Source organism: Phallusia mammillata, chromosome 2 (assembly GCF_965637545.1).
Source record: "Phallusia mammillata chromosome 2, kaPhaMamm4.hap1.1, whole genome shotgun sequence".
Taxonomy (NCBI): domain Eukaryota; kingdom Metazoa; phylum Chordata; class Ascidiacea; order Phlebobranchia; family Ascidiidae; genus Phallusia; species Phallusia mammillata.
The window spans coordinates 9,415,007-9,434,877 of NC_137253.1; the positions used below are offsets into that span (position 1 = coordinate 9,415,007).

Below are 19,871 nucleotides of genomic sequence, written 5' to 3' on the forward strand. Positions count from 1 at the left end.
ACACCGAATGGCCAACACACGTGTATTTAGTTTATCACGGGGAATTTGTTCTACAAAATATATTAATTTAGACAACATTTTGCAATTTAGGTTAGTAAATCAAAGTCCAAACATACTTCAGGGCACATAAAGGTGAATACACATTAGGACAGACAAAAAAGGAAATCTAAATACATGGACTTCATCTGGCAAACTTTAATGTTTATTTTGAAAGCAAACATTTTATCGATGATCGTGTAATAGCCTGAAGCCTGAAGGTACATTCCATTCCAGTATCATCCACGGAATGTTTGGACATAAAATAACCCAGTTTTGGCGCATTTTACTTCTACATAGATTATTAAAATCATCGTGGACCAGCGTTTGACAATAATTAGCCGAATTTTCTTGCATTTAGAAAATGATTTTTAAGGTATGTTATTAAGTTACAACTTACAATCCATACATTTAGGAGAAAATCTTAACAAATCCTAGTCTATTTATACCACCATTTTTGGTACTTCTCGCAGTTATTACAATCCAAAACTTTTACAGGTACCGCTACAGTCGAAAATGAAGAAAACGTAACCAACAGAGTGCCGACAACGTCGCCCAGCAACGCATCATCAACATCTGGACCAGAGTTTTGTGGTGTTATTGGTAAACAGTAATTTAAGCTAAGAATATCTGTGACGTTTTAATACCGATTGTTACGTTACAAGGGTTTGGACTTTAGGTAGAACGCATTGTTTGTGACATTTTAAAGAATGTGGCCCATTTTTCATTGTTTGAATTTTGAATAGGATTTACTAAGTAGTAAATGTTCTTGTCCTTGATGGAATGCGGGGTTTGCCGAGTAATAACTTTTAGGGCTGTTCAGTATACATCTTTATTTTAGTCGTTCATGGTATCCACTGCTAATGGTCAAGTTTTTGCAGCCAAGTCACTAAGCTAGTCCTTGAATCTTACCGTCCAATATGTTGTTCACCAAGAACTTGCCACACTTTAAAAAGTCAAGTGTATAGCTCTTGAATGATTTGTTGCAAACTGCGGAAAGTTTGTACTGGTTTTAATGCCCTTTTTCAACCCTATACTTCGCTCAATCCTATTTTTTAAAACCTTTCAAAAAACATTTTTTTCAGAAAAGTATCTTTCGTCCAAGCTCTGATACTGTACAGCAGTGGTTCTCAAACTTTTTTTGTTGAGACGCCTCTGGAAAAGTTTTCTGGACTTGCCACGCACCAGCAAATAAAACTTAATGAGGAAACTTATTAATAAAGTTGTGTTTATTGATACAACAACATAAAGCCACGAAACGCAATTCTTCTGCGACGCCCTTGGAAGATTGAAACGACGCACCAGGGCGTCGCACAGTTTGAGAACTACTGCTTTACGGCATTGTCAAAACATTGAGCTTTTCTAGTGAAAGTTAAGATCCATACAGTGTTTCAACATTACATATTGTACAAATCTAAATTTGATTAAAACAGCTTTCTAATTGATCCCTACCTAACAACTTACCAGATACCAGAACTCGTTACAAAAGCGCGCTGAGGTCCAGGGCTCGATGGGAAGCCGACCGCCGGGACGCCGTCGCTGTCATCGGCGCCAAACGTCGGCGGCGTCGCTCGTTGAGCTTGGAACAGTGGATTGAAATGATGGTGGTGGTCGACAAGAAGATGGTTGAATATTATGAGGCGTTCCACGAAGGCGAAGTAGAGAAATATGCCTTGACTGTGGTTAATATGGTAAGTGCTTTCTAAATAATTATTTAACCTTTCTGCACTTGGGACTTTGAAAACATAAAGCTAAGCCGCGTTACCCCTAAAATAAACCTTTTTAGGCGCGTTAACCTTTTATACTTTAAGTCCCAATCAACTAAAATACTGTAGCCTGGCTATACTATACCATTTGATTAGATGGTTGGTCATGCAGTCAAAACATCAGACCCAAGCAAAACCAAACGTGATAAATTCTCTGTGAAAGGCAAAAACGCTCGGTTAGCATAAAATGCCTGGTTGATATCGATGCTAAGTGCCAGGCAAACATATAAGGGGCTGGTTTTTATGAAGAACGCATCATTAATCAAAGATCCAACCACTTTTTCCCTGTGCCGAGTCTTTATAGGGTAATGAGCACAAGCTTAGCAAAGCCACTAAACGCTGGTTAAACAGAGACGCCACTTTCCTATCAGATGTCAGCATTTTTAAAATTCCTCTCATATCCATAATACCACGTTTTCGCAGCTGCGTTAGTAAAAACACAGGTGATTTTGGAGGTGGTTATTAAATTATAATCTCGGACAGCGAAGTCTGCCACTGCTCTGCAGCCAATATTTTTAACTTTCGTAAAGAACGTTTGTATACAAATTTTGTTGTTGAAATTGCAAAAAACATACAAAAATGTCAGCAGCTACGACATTGGCACTTTAACACAAATAAGCTTTAAACTTATACTTTTTTGGTAGTTTTTGAAATAAAAAACCAGTGATTCTACTTTTTAATAAATTACAGACACGTTTTCTTGCTTGTAAGTATGTTTTCTTGCTTGTAAGCTGCCAACTATAAAATGTAATTTAAAGTTTGTTGCAAATCACTTTTTGTTCACGATTGTTGCGGCTAAAAAGGATGGGTAAAGTTAAACTTACAATCAACTTTACATGCTCCATTACGCCTTGTCGTTTTACTCTTAAAATTACAAACTTTTGATTCTGAGAACTGAAGTAGGTCAAGTGTAGTTTTAGGCTCACGTCCAAGCACAAATCAACCAGTCATATCTTACAAGTGCTTAAGCTGGCTCTTAGAAGCTTTTTCATCGACCTTTGACCCGACCTGTTGTTTCAGGTGTCGGAGCTCTTTCACGACGCGAGCATCGGTAACTCACTGCACGTTACGCTCATCCGACTGATCATACTGGAAGGTGAAGAGGTGAGAAACAAAACTAACACTCGTGCTCGTTTATGCGTGACGGGTTTAGCGCGACACCCTTGACCCCAAGGTCAACTAATCGCGTTCGCCTGAAAAATCCTCGGCATTTCCCGCCGCCCTCTCGGGACCCGCCCGGTGTTGGTTTACTAAGTGTGTCGGCGTGCGTCTATAATGCAATTAGCGTCGCTTTTGCTGGCACGCGGTTTGGATTGGCTTGGAAAGGCGGCAATGCCAAATTATCGAGGATGCAACTGTTTAGCAAGCATTACCTGTCCTTCAACCAAAGTTTCAAAAGCTCTACTTGACTCGGCAGTTGACATTTGCATTTCAACGGCGTCTGTAGTCACATCTGCGTATAGGTCATGTTTTGTGGTTTGGTTGTAAAACATATTGGCAGGGTTTTCATAGCTTGCTGACGCTGATGGGAATTGCTACAAGCAATGCAAGATGCTACAAAGCATTCTATTTCAGCGCAAGGTCTTGTCCGTGGCGCAAAATAGCAGATGACTTAAGCATCAATGTGCATTGTAAAAATTGCTTACAGTAGCAAGAATATCGTATGTAGTTTGCTGAGGAAACTGCCACTTGAATTTGTCGTTCCACAAGGCCGAACCGATTATTGTTTATGAAGAAATCTTATAGATGTATAAAGTATCTTTTGTTACATTTAATATCGACCCTGTCCTTGACTCATTTTTCAAACAGTGGACTTTTGTCTGGTAAACGGGTCCAATTATTATGTATTTTTGAGCAGATTAATGCGTCCGGTGCCATTTTTATTCAATCTGACAATAAGCGGCTAGAATCAAATGCGAATTAACTTGTAGTTGTTAACTAAATGTAGGCATATTGGGTAGGTATGCAACGAAGTAAAATCGTCTTGTGTTATATAACGGTGCGGCCCGCGATGTATTGATGGTAATTGCATTTGGCCTTGAAGCAACTTTGAAGCGTATCACAATCAGTAGTATTTACCAGCAAATTTCCTGCAAAAAACGCGTCCAAACAAGGGCATGCCATTGTGAACTTTCTTGCATTGCCCTCCGCGGCGATCCGCTTGTACCACACACGCATTGACAACCACAAGTTATTGTAGCAGATTTACCACACACGCCGTACAATATGGAAATGAGGCCTTAATGCAATGTGCAGCGGGGTCAGAGGCTTCTAACATCAATCACCGCGAGCTGAAGGCTGCAGACTATTGGGAGTCGGTTTAAATGATGGTGAAGCAACGATACAAGCGTGTTTGGGTCGAAAATATGCCCACATGCAACGAAGCGCGGTGGTTTTGCGAACATAACGTGCGTATTTATGTTGATTGTGTTTTATCTTTTCATATGCTCACAAATTACTTTTTTGTTAAGTTATTCGATAAATATGGATGCTCTAGGTCTAAATAGTTTCATGCAATAAGTGATGGCAAAATATTTGGGGTAAGGGGTTATTATTGATTGTTTGGGTCAATCCATTGCAGAAATGCGGTAACGTTTATTTAGTAATTACTTAAAAATTCTGTAATTGATGAGTTATATGTGTGGCAATTTGGGATTTAGCAGTCTTAGGCTAGCGCTTCAATGGTTGAATGTCCTTTAAACAAATAATCGGCGATATGGTTTAAAATGTCGTGTAGCTATTTTAAAGGATCGTGTAGGTTTTACTAGAGTTTTCAGTGGGTTAAAATATTTCGGGTTTGGCGGCCACTAGTTTTAAAAGCGGTCAAATTTGAGCCTGACCCAGTAGGAACTTGGCCCATTTTCCTAATTGTTTTATGAAATTAACCTAAAAATCGAGGTCAAATTCAAATTCATGTTGCATTTCAGCTTAAATAAAGGCACTTGCTTCAATCCTGGTTACATTACAGGTTTTCAATTTTGTCAAAAACAAAACTTGCTTCGATTAACCTAATTGACGAAAAACCACTGTTTGACATATTGTTGAAACGATTGAGGTTACAAAGTTGAAGTTGATTTGACCGAGGCCTACTGACGTCAAGGCAAAACGTTTAGGGAGCGGGTATCTGACGTGATAGTGAACATACATCAGAATCATTGCATGATTGGTTAATTGCGGATATTGTCCGTTGAACGAGGCCAATGGCTTGTTGAAGGACTGGAATCAGACGAAAAATTTCATCCGGATTCGTGATCGAAGAGTTCTATAAGACAGAGTTTTCCAACATCTCTTTCAAGACACTGAACAAAATGCATTTATGAGCATTACAATAATTGTGTAATGGCTAACATACTGTAGAGATTATTCCTAAGTCATTGACGCCATTTCTAGTCGTATGTCTTCAAAAGTGATACATTTTTATGATTTTCACATCGTGTTCACTCTTCTAGTTTTAGATTTTAAGTTGGAAACCTTTGTTCCAGGGTATGTACATGAAGAGTTGCGGGAGAATTCATGTGTTAAGAAACTCGTGTTACTTAGCACCGAACTTGGCACTTTTTATTGAAATACGCTATTTTTAATTGTTTTTCATGTTTTGTCGATGTCCGAGATTTGATATCTTCTTTCGTTAAATACTACAAATTCAAAACAAACATGTGCTAGTAAGTCATCCGGCCTTATGGCCTTAGTATCGCAACGTCAACAATGGTTGCAACTTTGAATTGACTGTTTCGTTTTGGTTGTAGTAGACCGCATCAGTTCATAAATCAATCTCCATTTCTACGAAATCTTCCAGTGCCGAAATCTAAATTTGCTACTTGCTGGTTTCTACCGGATATTAGAGTGGTTTAACTGGAACTGTAACAAATGAAGAATGTTTCACAAAAACGAATCGTGTTTTGCAGTTTATCTTGTTTTGCTGTGGAAAACTGATCCTTTTTATTGCTGCTGCTGCATTAGTTACCTCACATGTGCATTTGTAATTTAAATGCAAATTCGGTCCCCAATATCAAAGTACAAGTCCGAAACCCGGTCCGAACCTGATTTTTCTTATACAAAGCCCGTTTTATGCCAAAAGTTGGTGAAAGTGCGGAACATATGATGCCGAGTGTAAAGTCAGGTCAAGGTCAGAAACAATTAAGTCAGTTTTGTTCAACTTTAGTTCGAATCCAAACGCGACCTGAAAAGCCCGGTCCGACTTCCTGATGATTTGGATTTTTTTGTTTGGTTTAACTATTGCAGTGGTGCATGAAGAAGTTTAGGTATAATTTATTCTAAACACAGGTACACAGGGTAAAGTTTACAGCTTGAGTAAAACACAACCTATTTATTTGAAACTACAGCTCCAGGAATTTCGGCCTATACTGATAAATAAATACCCCCTGGACTATTTTATCGATAGTGTATCTGTACATTTTTTTAACTGGCCTTGGTGCATTAAGAATGTTACATATACCTTTGCACGCTATACCCCCATCAAAATGTGATTTCACCACTGAACACAGCCACTATGCGCTTATTCAGACAACGTGGCGCAATTCCAGCCTACGTTGCGCTTTTATTTCTGGACTGTCGTGTTTCATGACTGTTCCTTTGCCCGCAGAAAGCCCTCAAGGTGAGCCAGCATGCCGAAAAGACTTTGGACAGTTTCTGCAGATGGGCTAAGAGGATGAACCCGAGAAGTGATCACCATGCCAACCATCACGACGTGGCGGTGCTGCTGACCAGGTACACTGACCGGTGTGGTAATAGTGATGTGCCGATTGCTTCAATACGTGATTGTTTATACGTTGTTTATGGCCTATAGAGGTTACTTGTCTGATTCGTTAATATGATTCCTTATTTCTTCCCGGCTTAGTTATGACAACAACATAGGAATATATTCTTTATGAAAAGGCAGATTCAATACATCCTCAAAGTAAAAACCACTTTAAAATGACATTTTTAACCCGTTTTATTTCTATTGGGTGTTTGTAAAAAGTGTGCTGAAAGTTCATTTTTAGCTATTAGGTTAAAAAACATTCTGGAGTATAGTGTGTCGGGTTGTTTGTGTACAATTTTAGACTATGTACGTACTGCAAGGTACGTAAACACTGTAGCAGTTACGCAAGCAAAAGGTTCAGTCCCTGCTGCTATCAAAGTTATCATTACCGTCCAGTCGATAACGTTACAGAAAACTAACACCACTCTCAAACCCCTTTCAAATCAACGTCCCCAAACGAGTAGAATTTGATGGTGTCACCCGATAAGACCCAGAACCTTCTTAAATGTAAATTCACAATGCGGCACCTGCAGCGTTTTAGTTGCTTCCGCAGGCAAAGGCGCGTTTTGCCGAACCCGGTATACCGCGATGCCTTTTGTCTGAATTGCGGCGAGACTGGCTTCCTAGGCTTTGGTTGCCTAGATACTGTTCGTGCTTGAGGTTTGCTTATTATAAATTTATGAACTTTTCTCTTACGTGTGTTTAAATATGGATAAGAATGGCAACATGCTTTAGGAGTAAAGAAATTATGTTAAACTATGCAGGTGCTTGAACTGACGAATATGGATTCAAATCAATTGTTTCGCTGTTAATGAATAAGAATGTTAGGACTTAGGAGTACAAAGTATACCATTAACTTTGGTAAGTTTGTACCTGGGTTGAATAAAACGTTCGCATTTGCTACCAAAATAAACTTCATTTCCTGGCAACCTTTGTCGGTCAAAGCCTCCTCACTGCAGATTTAAAAATGTCAACTGTACTGACAATAATCACTTAGGCCTATACATTTAAAGCTTCAGCGATTTTGGCTGCAATACAACAACATGAAATATCAGCGCTGCAAACAAAATATGTTGATCATTTATTGCCAAATTGAACTTAGATATGGAATTAAATTTTTGTTTATCGTTTTTTATTCGACTCTTGTTTTGCACCTTTTTATCATTCCTTCACGTGACTCAAGTGTATATAAACGGATGTAACTGATGTGACCTTCATATCACTAATGATGGCATTAACATTTGCCGAAACGTTGAAAAATAAAGCATGTCGCTTTTTATGTCTATTTAGGCCGTTATTATCATCATTAGAATTAAAAATAATGTAAAAAAAATAAAAAAATAAAAAAGGAAAACTTCCACACAGACGAAACATCTGCAGCAAATCAAACACGTCTTGTGAAACACTTGGCTTGGCTCACGTGGCAGGGATGTGCCAACCTCATCGAAGTTGCAACGTGAATCAAGACACTGGGCTCTCAGTGGCTTTCACAGTGGCTCATGAACTTGGACACAAGTAAGTAAAGTTCACAGTTAAAATCATTAGGTGGCGGGTTCGAATCTTGCCAATAGCGGGTTGACACGGTTCCGCATCTCTCTCATAAGAAATGTTTATGAAGGAGAGCGCTTTTTAAATATGATCTGTTTATACAAAGTTGCTTTCAACTTATAATGCGCAAACGTTTTAAAATAGGTTTGTATTAAATAACGAAGGCGTTTCGGTAAAATACGGAACATTAGTGCATGAAAACGTTGTTATAAACGCGTCTTCTATTACAGTTTAGCAGAAGCAATACTAGGTCTCAACATTTATAAATAATTGCAAGGACCACCCAGTCGGTAAGTTTAAAAGATGTACAACTCTGTTCAACCCAAAGTACGATGTACACACAACTGAACTCAATGTAGTCTTTACTTGCGCTCAAAAACCTTCAATTGTTTCCTAAGAACCCCAATGCAAAGTTAATGATGATCCATTTGACGTAGCTGCAATTTTTTTCTCTTTTGTCATTATTTTTTCGTCGTATGGTCGACATTTCACGGCCTCGACCGGGGATAAGGGCTTGTTTCAATATTTAAACTCTTAGCACTTCACTGAGAATGTAGGATGACTCGAATGCGGTGTAAATATGTTATGCCTTTATTGGTTTAAGTGCATATCGTCTACTCACCGTTTCTATAGGATATTTTGTGGTTTAATGATTGCAGTAAAATAACAAAAACACAGATATTTTTTTAAAACTATGACGTTGAAGTGAAACTTATCGAAAACTAATATTCATGAAAATTATTTGGTCGTATTTCGATTTGACCCAACATTTCGAACAAGTACAGTGCATTGTTAAAAACTGCGTTAACACGTTAAAACAAGCTGTTATGAAAATATTATTAGGCAACAGTTTAAAGCCGTGGGAGAAAATTGTAGCTGCGAAGCCGGTGTACATTACTTCTTTACAAAAAAGGCGGCTATTTTTTTTTCAGCAGGCGACCCAACTTAAAAACGCTGCCCTAATGCTGTGATTTATCAATACCGTTACCGAAAAAGAAACAAAAGCGAACAAAAAAATTTTTAAGACCAATACTTGGAATTAACTCAAACACAAACTCTATTTATTTGTTTCAACAACCACAACAAAGGTTCACAACTCAACACTTGTCACAATTGTCGCTATGGTCCACAAAAACACAATGACACGACATAGGAGGACAGGTCTAATGTTGTTATTTCCAAACGCTAGTAGAGGTACGCCTGAAACACAAAAGGCATTCTAATGTGTGTCGAGTTAACAGGCACTGAGTCGCCACAAAAATGCGAGGCAAACCACAGGAAGCGTCAATATTTATGAAATCCGAGACGGTCACACGGCTTGAAATAGAAATAGAAGCCGCATTGAACCGGTATGAATATAATCACCTGTGGCAACCAAAAAGCGATTTTGAACATAATTTTTAAAATTTATGGTTGTGGACAACGTTGTTGTCCATTTTTAGGCAAATATTGGTATAAATTTAGGTTTATTCATTGCGATGCTTTTAAATCAATTTAGATTTGTACATTACTACCGGTTAAATTTAAATCAACCGTCCTTTGATATAAAGTAGTTTATTTTACAGAGCATATGGCCGAAATTAGTTTTCAAGGTCTGATGTTAATTTCGTGTCATTCGCGCAACAGTTCCATGCATTATTTAGCAGCAAACGTCTGCAAATAATTGTCACCCTGTCTGAAAACGTGACAACCCGTGGCTAGACGGGTGGGTCGCGTATATCATGCTTCATTTAAGTAATCTAAATGCCACAATTATTAATCAACTTAGAATAATTGAAATTAGATCGAAACCCAGGTTATTACTACAACGTGACGGGGTTTTGTGGAAAATCATCTATGTAAAAAAATGTCCAAGAGTATGAAGAGATTAAATTTGCAAACAGAATCTCAATCTCAAAACTTTTGTGTTTTTAGTCTGAAAAAGTTTGAGATTCACTGCTTCAAATCAAGATTACTTCATTCTGCAGATTTTATGTAGATATTTATGCCTGGGCAACAATAGACGCAAAGATATTGGTTACATTTCGCCAAAACATGGGTCCCACAAAAGCTCCATCGTCTATCTTAATTTACTGTCATACTTGGGATACTGTTTCACTCTTTTAACCTTTTTGCCACTCTATAGCACTGCATTGGGACATGAAGTATGTGTGGAGTTTGTTTCCAAGAACGGAACTTTTTCTTTTTGGCTTCATGTTTGCTATTTACAAAAAAAACATTGACAACTTCATTTGATGCTGCAAGTTGTAATCCTTGACTTTAAAAATGTTTTGTTTTTATATTTGCCAATACTTGCGTATAACTGTGCTGGCTTTTGCGTTTTTACTACATTGCTGCACTTTTACGTATTTACAACAACTGCGCCTTTACATGGTGTAAAGTCGGCAAATTTTGATGCTAAAATTCAGCTAAACGTTTGCAATGATTGAAAACACAAAACATTTTACAATTCATCATTGCCAAGTAGGTATATATTTTCGAAACGCAGAGAAAAATTAACTTAATTGTTTAAATGTTTGGCGAAATCTTTTGCAGGTGTCGGCGGTTTCCGAGTAAAAATACGTTAAGTATTGGATTAAAAAACAATTTTTCACCCCATACGAGTTTTAGTTACAAAAAAACTGGTCGGTTTCCAATGACCGTAACTTGCCACTTAGTGCAATTCATTTCAATAAGAATTGACAAGTGATGTCTTTTAGGGAAGGGGGTCATTACTCAGTGGTAATTTACCTACTTAGATAAATGTCAAGTAACATTGGGTGTCTTAACTTTGAACTTACATTCCGATTGCTTAGTCATGTTATTAGAAACTTCCAATCAGATTTTAGGGTTTAAAACTTTAAGTTTTACTGTATTTCGACAAAATTGGAATAAATATTGCACAGCGGAAGCATGAACTTCCTATTCGGTTGAACAATCACCAAGAAAAAACATATTTAATTGGTTTCAATTAACATTCCTTCATTTTAAACCGCTGCACATCCGACAGATAAATTATTTTCCGCATAGACCACCCGGATTCGCCTATCATTAGGTTGTAAAGACCACAGGCGCCCAAAACTTCTTTTACAATTTTCACGCGTAAGGTCGTAAATTGGCTGAGCGAAAAATCCACTTTGTTACCAAATCGTTAAGCCCAATTACAAGTCTCCTACTGAGCTACCAAGTGCAATGCCAAGTGCGTGGACAATAGGCGCAACGTAAATAATAAACTAATTGGCCTTGCTGTATTACACGCCTACTTTTGATAATCGGTCAAATCTTTGTGCCAAGTGGTACTTGCTTGTGGGTCGCCAGTTTACTTTTGTGTGTTTTTTTTTGCACACAAGCTTGGTTCAAGTTAATTTTTTTATTAAAAAAACGTCGCAAATCATCATTTTATCTTGTTACATTATGTTCAAGAATTGCAGAAAACTCTTCGGTCAGTTTATGTGTTGTTTATTTGCTCCGTAAGCCGTCATTATCATTGCAGACATCTCAAATATCCGTATTGTGTCAAAACCTTGCACTTTTTGATATGTTGAAACCGGCCTGAGCACAGTTTACCTGGATACAACTTTATATGCTGCCAAGGAGGAGCACAAAAAAGTTACAAGGTCGTTGCGGTAAAAAGCAATCACGTTTCGGCGCACGGACATAGCAGCTCCAATAAGGATGTTGGCAGTTCGCTGAACAGTTCAGTATTGTGGAGTATTTCATCTTCCAACTTTGCCATGGCAACCATTATTTTATATTTGAAACCATAATGTTTAGTCACGTTTTGAAATGTACCCGCTGAAAAATGCGGTTTTGATCCGTACATGTGGCCACAACTGACCATATCATCTTTTCTTGACATAATGTCTATGAAACATATGTTTTAATTTGTTCATACAACACTCGGTGCCGCGAGTTTTTAAAACTGAATTGAGGAAACTTGGTTACCGTGTAAAACAACACTAAAACCAGAATATTTTAAATCTTACATACATCAAAGTCTAGGAAACTAAGTCTAGGTTGAGATACTTGATTTTTCTAGATTTTTTTAACTTCTATTTTTAGGTAAAACAATGAAACAGCGCGCCATTAAGTCATATAAGATCTAAATCGTCAAACCATTTTTTCAGTTTCGCAATGCATCACGATGGTCAACTGAACAAGTGCACCCCCAACGAGCAGTATCCCCGTGTGATGGCTCCCCATCTTACTTCCAACAACTTACCTATGCGGTGGAGTTCGTGCAGCCGAAGATACGCAACAAGATTCTTGGAGTAAGACTGTTATGTTTTTTATATAACTGCAAGTTATACAAAGATGGAATATGCATAGAAACGATCGTAATGCTTGGATCTGCTGAAAATCTTTTATAGAATCAAGCCCTTTAAGATAATTTGACATAGCATTTCCAACCACTGTAGTATTTAACATGTGAAGTAATAAAACAATTATAAAAACGTTTTAAATAGTCAACCTATGCGCACAAATATGTCTGCTATCTTATTACCATACAAATTCCCTGCGACAAATCATTATAGAACACCTGAATATTGGCATGCAAAGTCACTGCAGTTTTGACACAAAATTTACTCGCATTGTTTAGAAGGTTGCCGACCCTTAAACTAATGTTTTACCTTTCATAAACTTTAATGGGAATATCAGCCATGGGCCACATGTAAAGAAATAAAGTGGGAAGAGGTCCAAAGCATTTAATTTGTTGTTTCTTTGTTGCTTCCTTTGGGAGTCGGTATTGTGGCTCTGTTTATTCGAATGTCATTTGATGATGAGACTTTAAACGTGCGCGGTTTTTGAAAGTTACCGATTGGTCTTTGGACTCTTTTGATGTTTTGATTAATGGATTTTTGTGGGTTTTTTATTGGTTCCAAAATATTTATGATAAAAGACTTTCTCGAAGTTGTTTGTTGGTTGTAGCTTATTCCTTATCTAATATCAATTTTCTGTGTTCATATATGACACAGATTTTTTTTCGATGTCTGTTGTTATTTAGTTTTGTTAAACTTTTGGAAAAAAAAGTTTTTGAAGATTTTTAAAAGAGTTTAGCTTAAAGTCTAATAGTTTATAACCGATACTTAAATTAGGTAAGAATTAGGTTCTTATCGGAATCTCAGGTTATAACAAGTATCTCTTTAAAGTTTAAACAAATGACTGTAAGTACGATCGTATCCCCATCCTCAATAGTGTCATCGAAAAAATACCAAAATATCACTTATCTATTTCCGTCTCTGAATTTAGAGCCAGTACGGTTAAATGCACAGTCAAATGAGCGATCTTTGCGCTTAACTACTTGACCTTGCCTATCTCCGGTTTTCAACGCCGGCGCCTGACTTGTTGTGAGCAAAGCTGACTTGCTTTTAACTTTAATCCGCTTTCGAATTGTCTGTCTGACACCGCTCCGCTTTCAAACGTATCTGAAAGGTAAAACACGCGTGTCAAATTAGTGTTACTGATAAGATCTTACTCACTGAGGCGGCTGTTTCTGACACAAATTCCGGCGTGCGTTATTTGGTCAGATCAGCGGCCAGTCGTCAAGGCCAATGATGCCTGAATGACATTTGTACTATAGAGGCTTCGTAACGCTTTGTGGTTCAGAGCATAGTACAACACGTTGCTATGTGTTCTTTCAACAAGCGAAGAAAGCATTAACTAATTTGGTCTTCAGCAATAGAATATGTGATAGTATTACATCACTTTCAATGCAGTACAAGTAATTATTTCAAGCATTCACGTGTAAAACGTTAAGTCGTTTTTAATAAAAGTTAAGCTTTCAATATACGTTCAGCCATCAGCCATCAAGTCGTAAAAGCTGCGCGACGTTAAACGCTATGGAATGAAGGTGAAAGGCACAATTTGTGCATCGTAAATATAAACGCGTTGCAGTTACACCAATTATTTGTCTCGTGGTATAGGTTTTAGTAAACACCGAAAATCAATTACAGGTAATTGTCAACTTAAAAAAACGATTTCGTATTAGTATGCATAATAATTTATTATTTTTTTCCCTTATTTTCACCAAACAATGTATAACCCTTGGTTTCATTTATTTGTAGTCGAAACTGGGGATTCTGTTTAATGGACACCCCGTCACCAGACCACGACACTTTCGACATCCCTGTTGATCTCCCAGGGACGGTGTACAACGCAAATCACCAATGCAGGTTGATGTTTGGACCGACATCAAGACATTGTCGGGGAATTGATGTAAGTTCTACCAAGTATTTTAGACTAACTTGCGGCAAAATTATTGGTTGTTTGATCAATGGTTTTAGTGGGATCCTTTGCTCGTATATTGAACATTTCAATGTCGAAAATCGTTTTCGTTAAGAACGTCTTGTTTGCTAATTGTACTAATGGGGTGCTTGAAAGAAAATACAACATTTGTTTTATCTCGAAATTTTTCAGAACATCTGTAATCGCTTATGGTGCCTTCATCAAGGAACGTGTAGGTCCCGGTTACATGCAGCGGCACCAGGCACAAAATGTGGAAAAGGCAGGGTAAGATGTTACATTTTTTTTTATCTTTAATCAATAGTTTGAAGGTTAATCTAAAAAACAAAATTTGGCATTGGCGAGAACATTAAACCAAAACCAGGCATTTTGTTGGGACTACCGCGAAAAAGACTTGTTTTTGCCAAAAGTTGAAAAGTACTGTTGCAGTTTCAGTGATCAGCAGTTAAAGTAAACTAACTTGATTGGTTTCGTATTGTTCACAACATATCAAGTCTTGTTTGCGTGAGAAAGCGCAAACGCAAACCACTTCGAACGCTCGTGATATGTAATCTGTAAAAATATATTTCTTAATACACTATTCTAGACTATATTGCAAGGAGTAAAATGCGTTTGCAATAGTGTTTTAGTATTTGGAATAAGTTATGTATGAAAAGCTAGAGCTTAATTACATTACAAACTTTTGTTCAGGTCTGTTACTTGTCAAATCCCCCTTTCGTCCCTTGAATTAGACCCTGAGTTGCGATTTCAAATCGTTTGACCTGTTGTTGAAACACTTAACACAGAACCTAAAAAAAGGCTATGATCAAAATAAACGCTCAAGGGTGTGTCGCTCTGCAAAAGTAAAAAGACTAAACATCAACTGTTCAAAAATATATCCGCCCCAAAATATCAAAAACACACCTGTTTATATACTTTGACATTTATAAACTTTCAAACCGAAGGTTCAATGGGATAAGATCGTTGTTTTCAATTAAATTATTCTCAAATTGTGGTTGTTTATTAACCACGACTTCGACTTGGGTGTTACCGCCCAGGAAAACACAACAGCCCTCGCTTACCCCAACTTTTGTATCAAATATAACACAAAACATCTGGTAGACTAACTTTATCGGCGTTGGAAAAATCATTGCGGGGGATGTTCAAGTTTTCGCCCGACTGGAAATAACAACAAACATTTCCCTTGCTAGGTCGTTTCTCGTGTCGCGCAGACCGGTGAACCGGTTAAATTGTGGTTCTCGTTGCCATGCTGATGTCTGTGCCCATTGCTCATTTCAAGTACTTGACGTTTTGTTTTGATTGTGTTTCAGGATCATTGGTGGATAATGTTTAATTCTTAGTGGTGTTTGGATTAAATTTGAGATTACTTTACACACTGCGCTTTGAAAACGTTTTTTCTTGTGAAAGCAGGTTTTGAATTTGAAAGCATTAGGTCAATAAAGGACATGCTGCAGACAGTTTTGAATTGTTATTGCAATAAAATTTTGACTACTTAAAGCAAAACGTTAGAAGAAGAATTTGAAAACATTTTTTGCGAACTTCTGCTCCAAAAGAAGTACAATAACACGTGACTTTGAAGCGTTAAAACTTTCGAAAAAGGCACACGAGTTAGCTTTAAGTGAAAGATTTTTTTTAAGAAAAGCTTAACATCACCAAATTCTTGTTTAAAAAAACATAACACCTAATAATTTACGCAAGTGAAAATTTTCGTTTTTTTTCATCGAAAACAGTAAACGATTTTTATACGATAGTTTCCAACTTGAGTACCATAAATCATTTAAACGGGGATAGATCGACACCGTTTCTGTCTATACTTACTTCGTTCCACCTCTTTATTCAGAAGGGGCATTGACAGATGAATTGGCAAAGCGGCATTGGGCAGAGTTTACTGTTTAAACATTCAACTTGGATAAGCGCGAGTGATGTATGGGTTTAGATTACATGAGGCGGAGTGATGAAATATTAGAACGTCCCATGGTTTTCGAAGCTATTCTTACCGACGCATTCTTTATTTTGTGGTCTAGTTAAGATAAACTACTGGATAATCTGTTGAGCAAGCCAAAATAAATACCCTTTTCCTATCCTCCTTGATCTTTATGTATCTTGTTGGATGCCAGATTAGTTCGCGACTTTAATTTGGCTTAGTTGAGTTCGTCTACAAACAATGAATTGTGAAGGATGAATACAATTAATGCGGTCACGTCTAAAACTGCGGGCCCACTTGGATCACTTGGTCCGCTTGGCCCAGCACTTCATGCAATTCAAAAACTGCGGGCCCACTATATCCAGTGCTTGTCGCGTCTCTTGCAAGTATAAAAACTGCGGGCCCACTATATCCAGTGCTTGTCGCGTCTCTTGCAAGTATAAAAACTGCGGGCCCACTATATCCAGTGCTTGTCGCGTCTCTTGCAAGTATAAAAACTGCGGGCCCACTATATCCAGTGCTTGTCGCGTCTCTCGCAGGGAAAAACGGGCCAAGTGCTGGGCCAAGCGGGCCAAGTGGGCCAAGCGGGCCAAGTGGGCCAAGCGGGCCCGCAGTTTTAGACGTGACCCCAATTAATGCAACTCCCAATGTTGTCATTTGTCTGTTCAGATTTAAAAGGTCGTATTGTTTCATGGATATTAGTTTGCGAATTTAGTTGGACTTAGTTAGGTTTGTCTATATTAGAAACAATCCATTGCGACAGCTGAATAGAATTAACGCAACTTTATTGTGCTGCCTTTTATCTGTTAAAGTTAAATAGGTCTGTTTTGCACTAAAAGGGCTTCGGTCAATGGTTCTTAAGATTTTCCGTTCAATTCCTTACTTTACAATTTGAAACATATACATTTCTCTCGAATAAAATCTTACCACAAAGTAGGCGCTAAACCAAACACCGATAGTTTAAGATCGGTTTTTGCAAAGGTCATATTTGTAGAACTTAACTGTATTTTTTAAAACCACATGCAATAAATTGTAAATTCCTCCCCTAAATTTATAACTTCTTCAAGATTAGGAACCAATAACACAGGCCATCAAAACAAAAGCTGTACATTAAAGAATAGAAATCGTATTTTTAAGTGTAAGATTTCTATGCGCAGTGGTGTTTTGGTGGTGCGTGTGTACCAGTCGGAAAGCGACCATCAGCTGTGAATGGTTCGTGGAGTGGTTGGACAAGCTGGAGTAGATGCTCCCGAACTTGTGGCATTGGAGTTTCATTTTCAGCTCGATACTGTGATCGGCCACCGCCTTCTAACGGAGGAAGCTACTGCCTGGGTGAACGGCGAAGATACAGGACATGTAATATCTGGGTTAGTGACTGGTTCGTGTGGTAATTGTAAAAAAATAAAAAAATAAACCTGCAGTAACTAAATATATAACTAAATTTGTTTTTCGTTTTGTATCTGAAATCAGTTGCGGGTGATGGCAAACAGCTCCCTCAGCAACGCGTTTGGTCGTACGTCATGCAAAAACTATTGCATCAACAAACAAACAAACAAACAAACAAACAAATCTTATGTTGACAGCAGCATTAACGCCATTGTGTGTATTGTAGGACTGCCCGAAGAAAAATGACAGTTACTCCTTCCGGGAGGAGCAATGCACCGAATTCAACCATGTACCATACCGGAACAAGACCTACACTTGGTTTCCTGTCGACAGTGCGAGTAAGTTTACCGCAGTCAGAATACACAAATGTCGGCATGTTGCTTTTTCACGCACTTGTTGAACTGTATCACCAGAAACCTGGCCCTGACGCCTGTTAGATGTCAAATCGGCAAACATTGCTAAAAGGTGCAATACTCATGGTAAAATCGACCACAAGAATGTAGAAAGGTTATTTCAATGATTAGTCCGAGGTTGGGGCTTACAAAGGTTGCTTAAAAGTTACTTGAAATGTTTTGATTGTATACACTTTGTTGTGTTTTGAAAGTGTAATTAGCGGTATTTCTGTTGGTGTTGCAAATAACGCAGCTGCAGCGAACATTTAAAGCGTGTCAGTTTGGCTAGCAACATATTTTTAACTCTGTAATTTGGTGATTCGTCGTTCAAAACTGATTTATCAATGTACCTTGCAGTATTGACACTATATTTTCACTGCTGCAATATGATTAGATTTTGTGTTTTAAAAATATATTTGCTGTGTGAAAGACATAAGCGATTATAATACCCATTTTCGTATTAGTATCTCGAAAATGATTGGAAATATACATACGATTTGGACTTTTTGACATTAAATATTATTATCTTTCAGTATACCCGTGTGAATTACACTGCTACACAAGGACTGGAAAACGGCCGTTTGCTGACAGACTAAAAGACAAGGTTGTGGATGGAACTCCGTGTTATAGCAGCGGAAAAGACATTTGTGTAGACGGAGTTTGCAAGGTTAGAAAGTCTATTAATCTCTTTTGTTTGTTTTTTCAAAACCACTAAAACGTGTTCCTTGCACTGAGAATTCATACATATGCAGTATCTGACCCTCTGAAACATAGTTGTAATTCGGCCAAAAATTCGGGCCCCGAACCGGCCTGAATCTGAAAGTAGAAACCCCAAGCCCGGCCCGAACCTATATCGTTTTTAAGAAGCCCGTTTAGGCCTGAAAGTTTGATTGACAGGCCTCTACATAAAAGCCTACAAAACGTACTACTGCGCAGACTATAATCAAAAAACGGCGTTTTAGGACTGTTGGGCATTAGGTTAAGTCCAGCAACTAGCTACATAGTTGGGTAATTTTATTAAACAAACGCACATAATTCAAAAAACGCACATAATTTAATGTCACGCCCGAATCAAGCCCGTTTGTTAACCCGATCTGAACCCGACCCGAAAAGCCAGGCTCGACCCTAAACTCTGCTCTGACAGGTCATATGATTATATTATCGTCGATCGTTATTGTTTTGAAAGACGTTCGACAAATTTTATTTAAACAAGGAACTGGCGATGCCGATATATAGCGAAATCATATTCCCAAGTTTATATCTTCGACTGTTTTTGTTTTCGTGGAGACTTGTTTACATATCAAGATGTGTTCAATTTTATAAAGATCATACAAAACGATCCGTTTTAAGACAAACATTATATTGATGTAAGTCAGGAAATCCAAATGTGAACACACACAAATGATCTTATTATTAAGGCATCTTTCTATTACTTAATACCTTCCAACAGGGACTGCTTAAGTTTTCAACAGGGACTGCTTGAAAATCATAATATAGGAGAAAATAATTGTTAGTTTAAGTAATTTCAATCCTTTTTGAATCTTGTTTTGTCAATTTCCCCTTTTGTAACAGTTTCATCCCTTCCCGACTAAGTTAAATAATATCCTTCGAATTTTGTGCATACATCGATTTCAATAGCCCTACTTTCACAAACAAAAGTATGTTTTTAAAACCACTAGTAAAATTATTTTCCTGAAGTATTGCAAATTCTCTTTTTTAGTGTAAAAGCATAGAGCCAATAAATGATAAGCTGCAGACAAGGTCTCATCAGTGCAGCTGGTGACGAGAGATCGGCCGCATTGGCTAGTGTAGCCGTCCAACGGCACTCCAGTGGT

General features: G+C 37.8%; 1 protein-coding gene across 1 annotated transcript in view; it reads left to right on the forward strand.

The window, feature by feature from the left end:
• Window positions 1-19,871, forward strand: part of LOC145215683 (A disintegrin and metalloproteinase with thrombospondin motifs 7-like) — a 37,706-nt gene that overhangs the window by 6,587 nt on the left and 11,248 nt on the right. Inside the window, exons 4-14 of the mRNA XM_080084431.1 lie at window positions 535-639; window positions 1,504-1,727; window positions 2,823-2,906; window positions 6,406-6,530; window positions 7,930-8,079; window positions 12,219-12,362; window positions 14,157-14,307; window positions 14,509-14,601; window positions 17,416-17,625; window positions 17,871-17,982; window positions 18,570-18,703. Of these exons, the coding sequence (XP_079940557.1) occupies window positions 535-639; window positions 1,504-1,727; window positions 2,823-2,906; window positions 6,406-6,530; window positions 7,930-8,079; window positions 12,219-12,362; window positions 14,157-14,307; window positions 14,509-14,601; window positions 17,416-17,625; window positions 17,871-17,982; window positions 18,570-18,703 (1,532 nt within the window). The remainder of the gene's footprint in view (window positions 1-534; window positions 640-1,503; window positions 1,728-2,822; window positions 2,907-6,405; window positions 6,531-7,929; window positions 8,080-12,218; window positions 12,363-14,156; window positions 14,308-14,508; window positions 14,602-17,415; window positions 17,626-17,870; window positions 17,983-18,569; window positions 18,704-19,871) is intronic.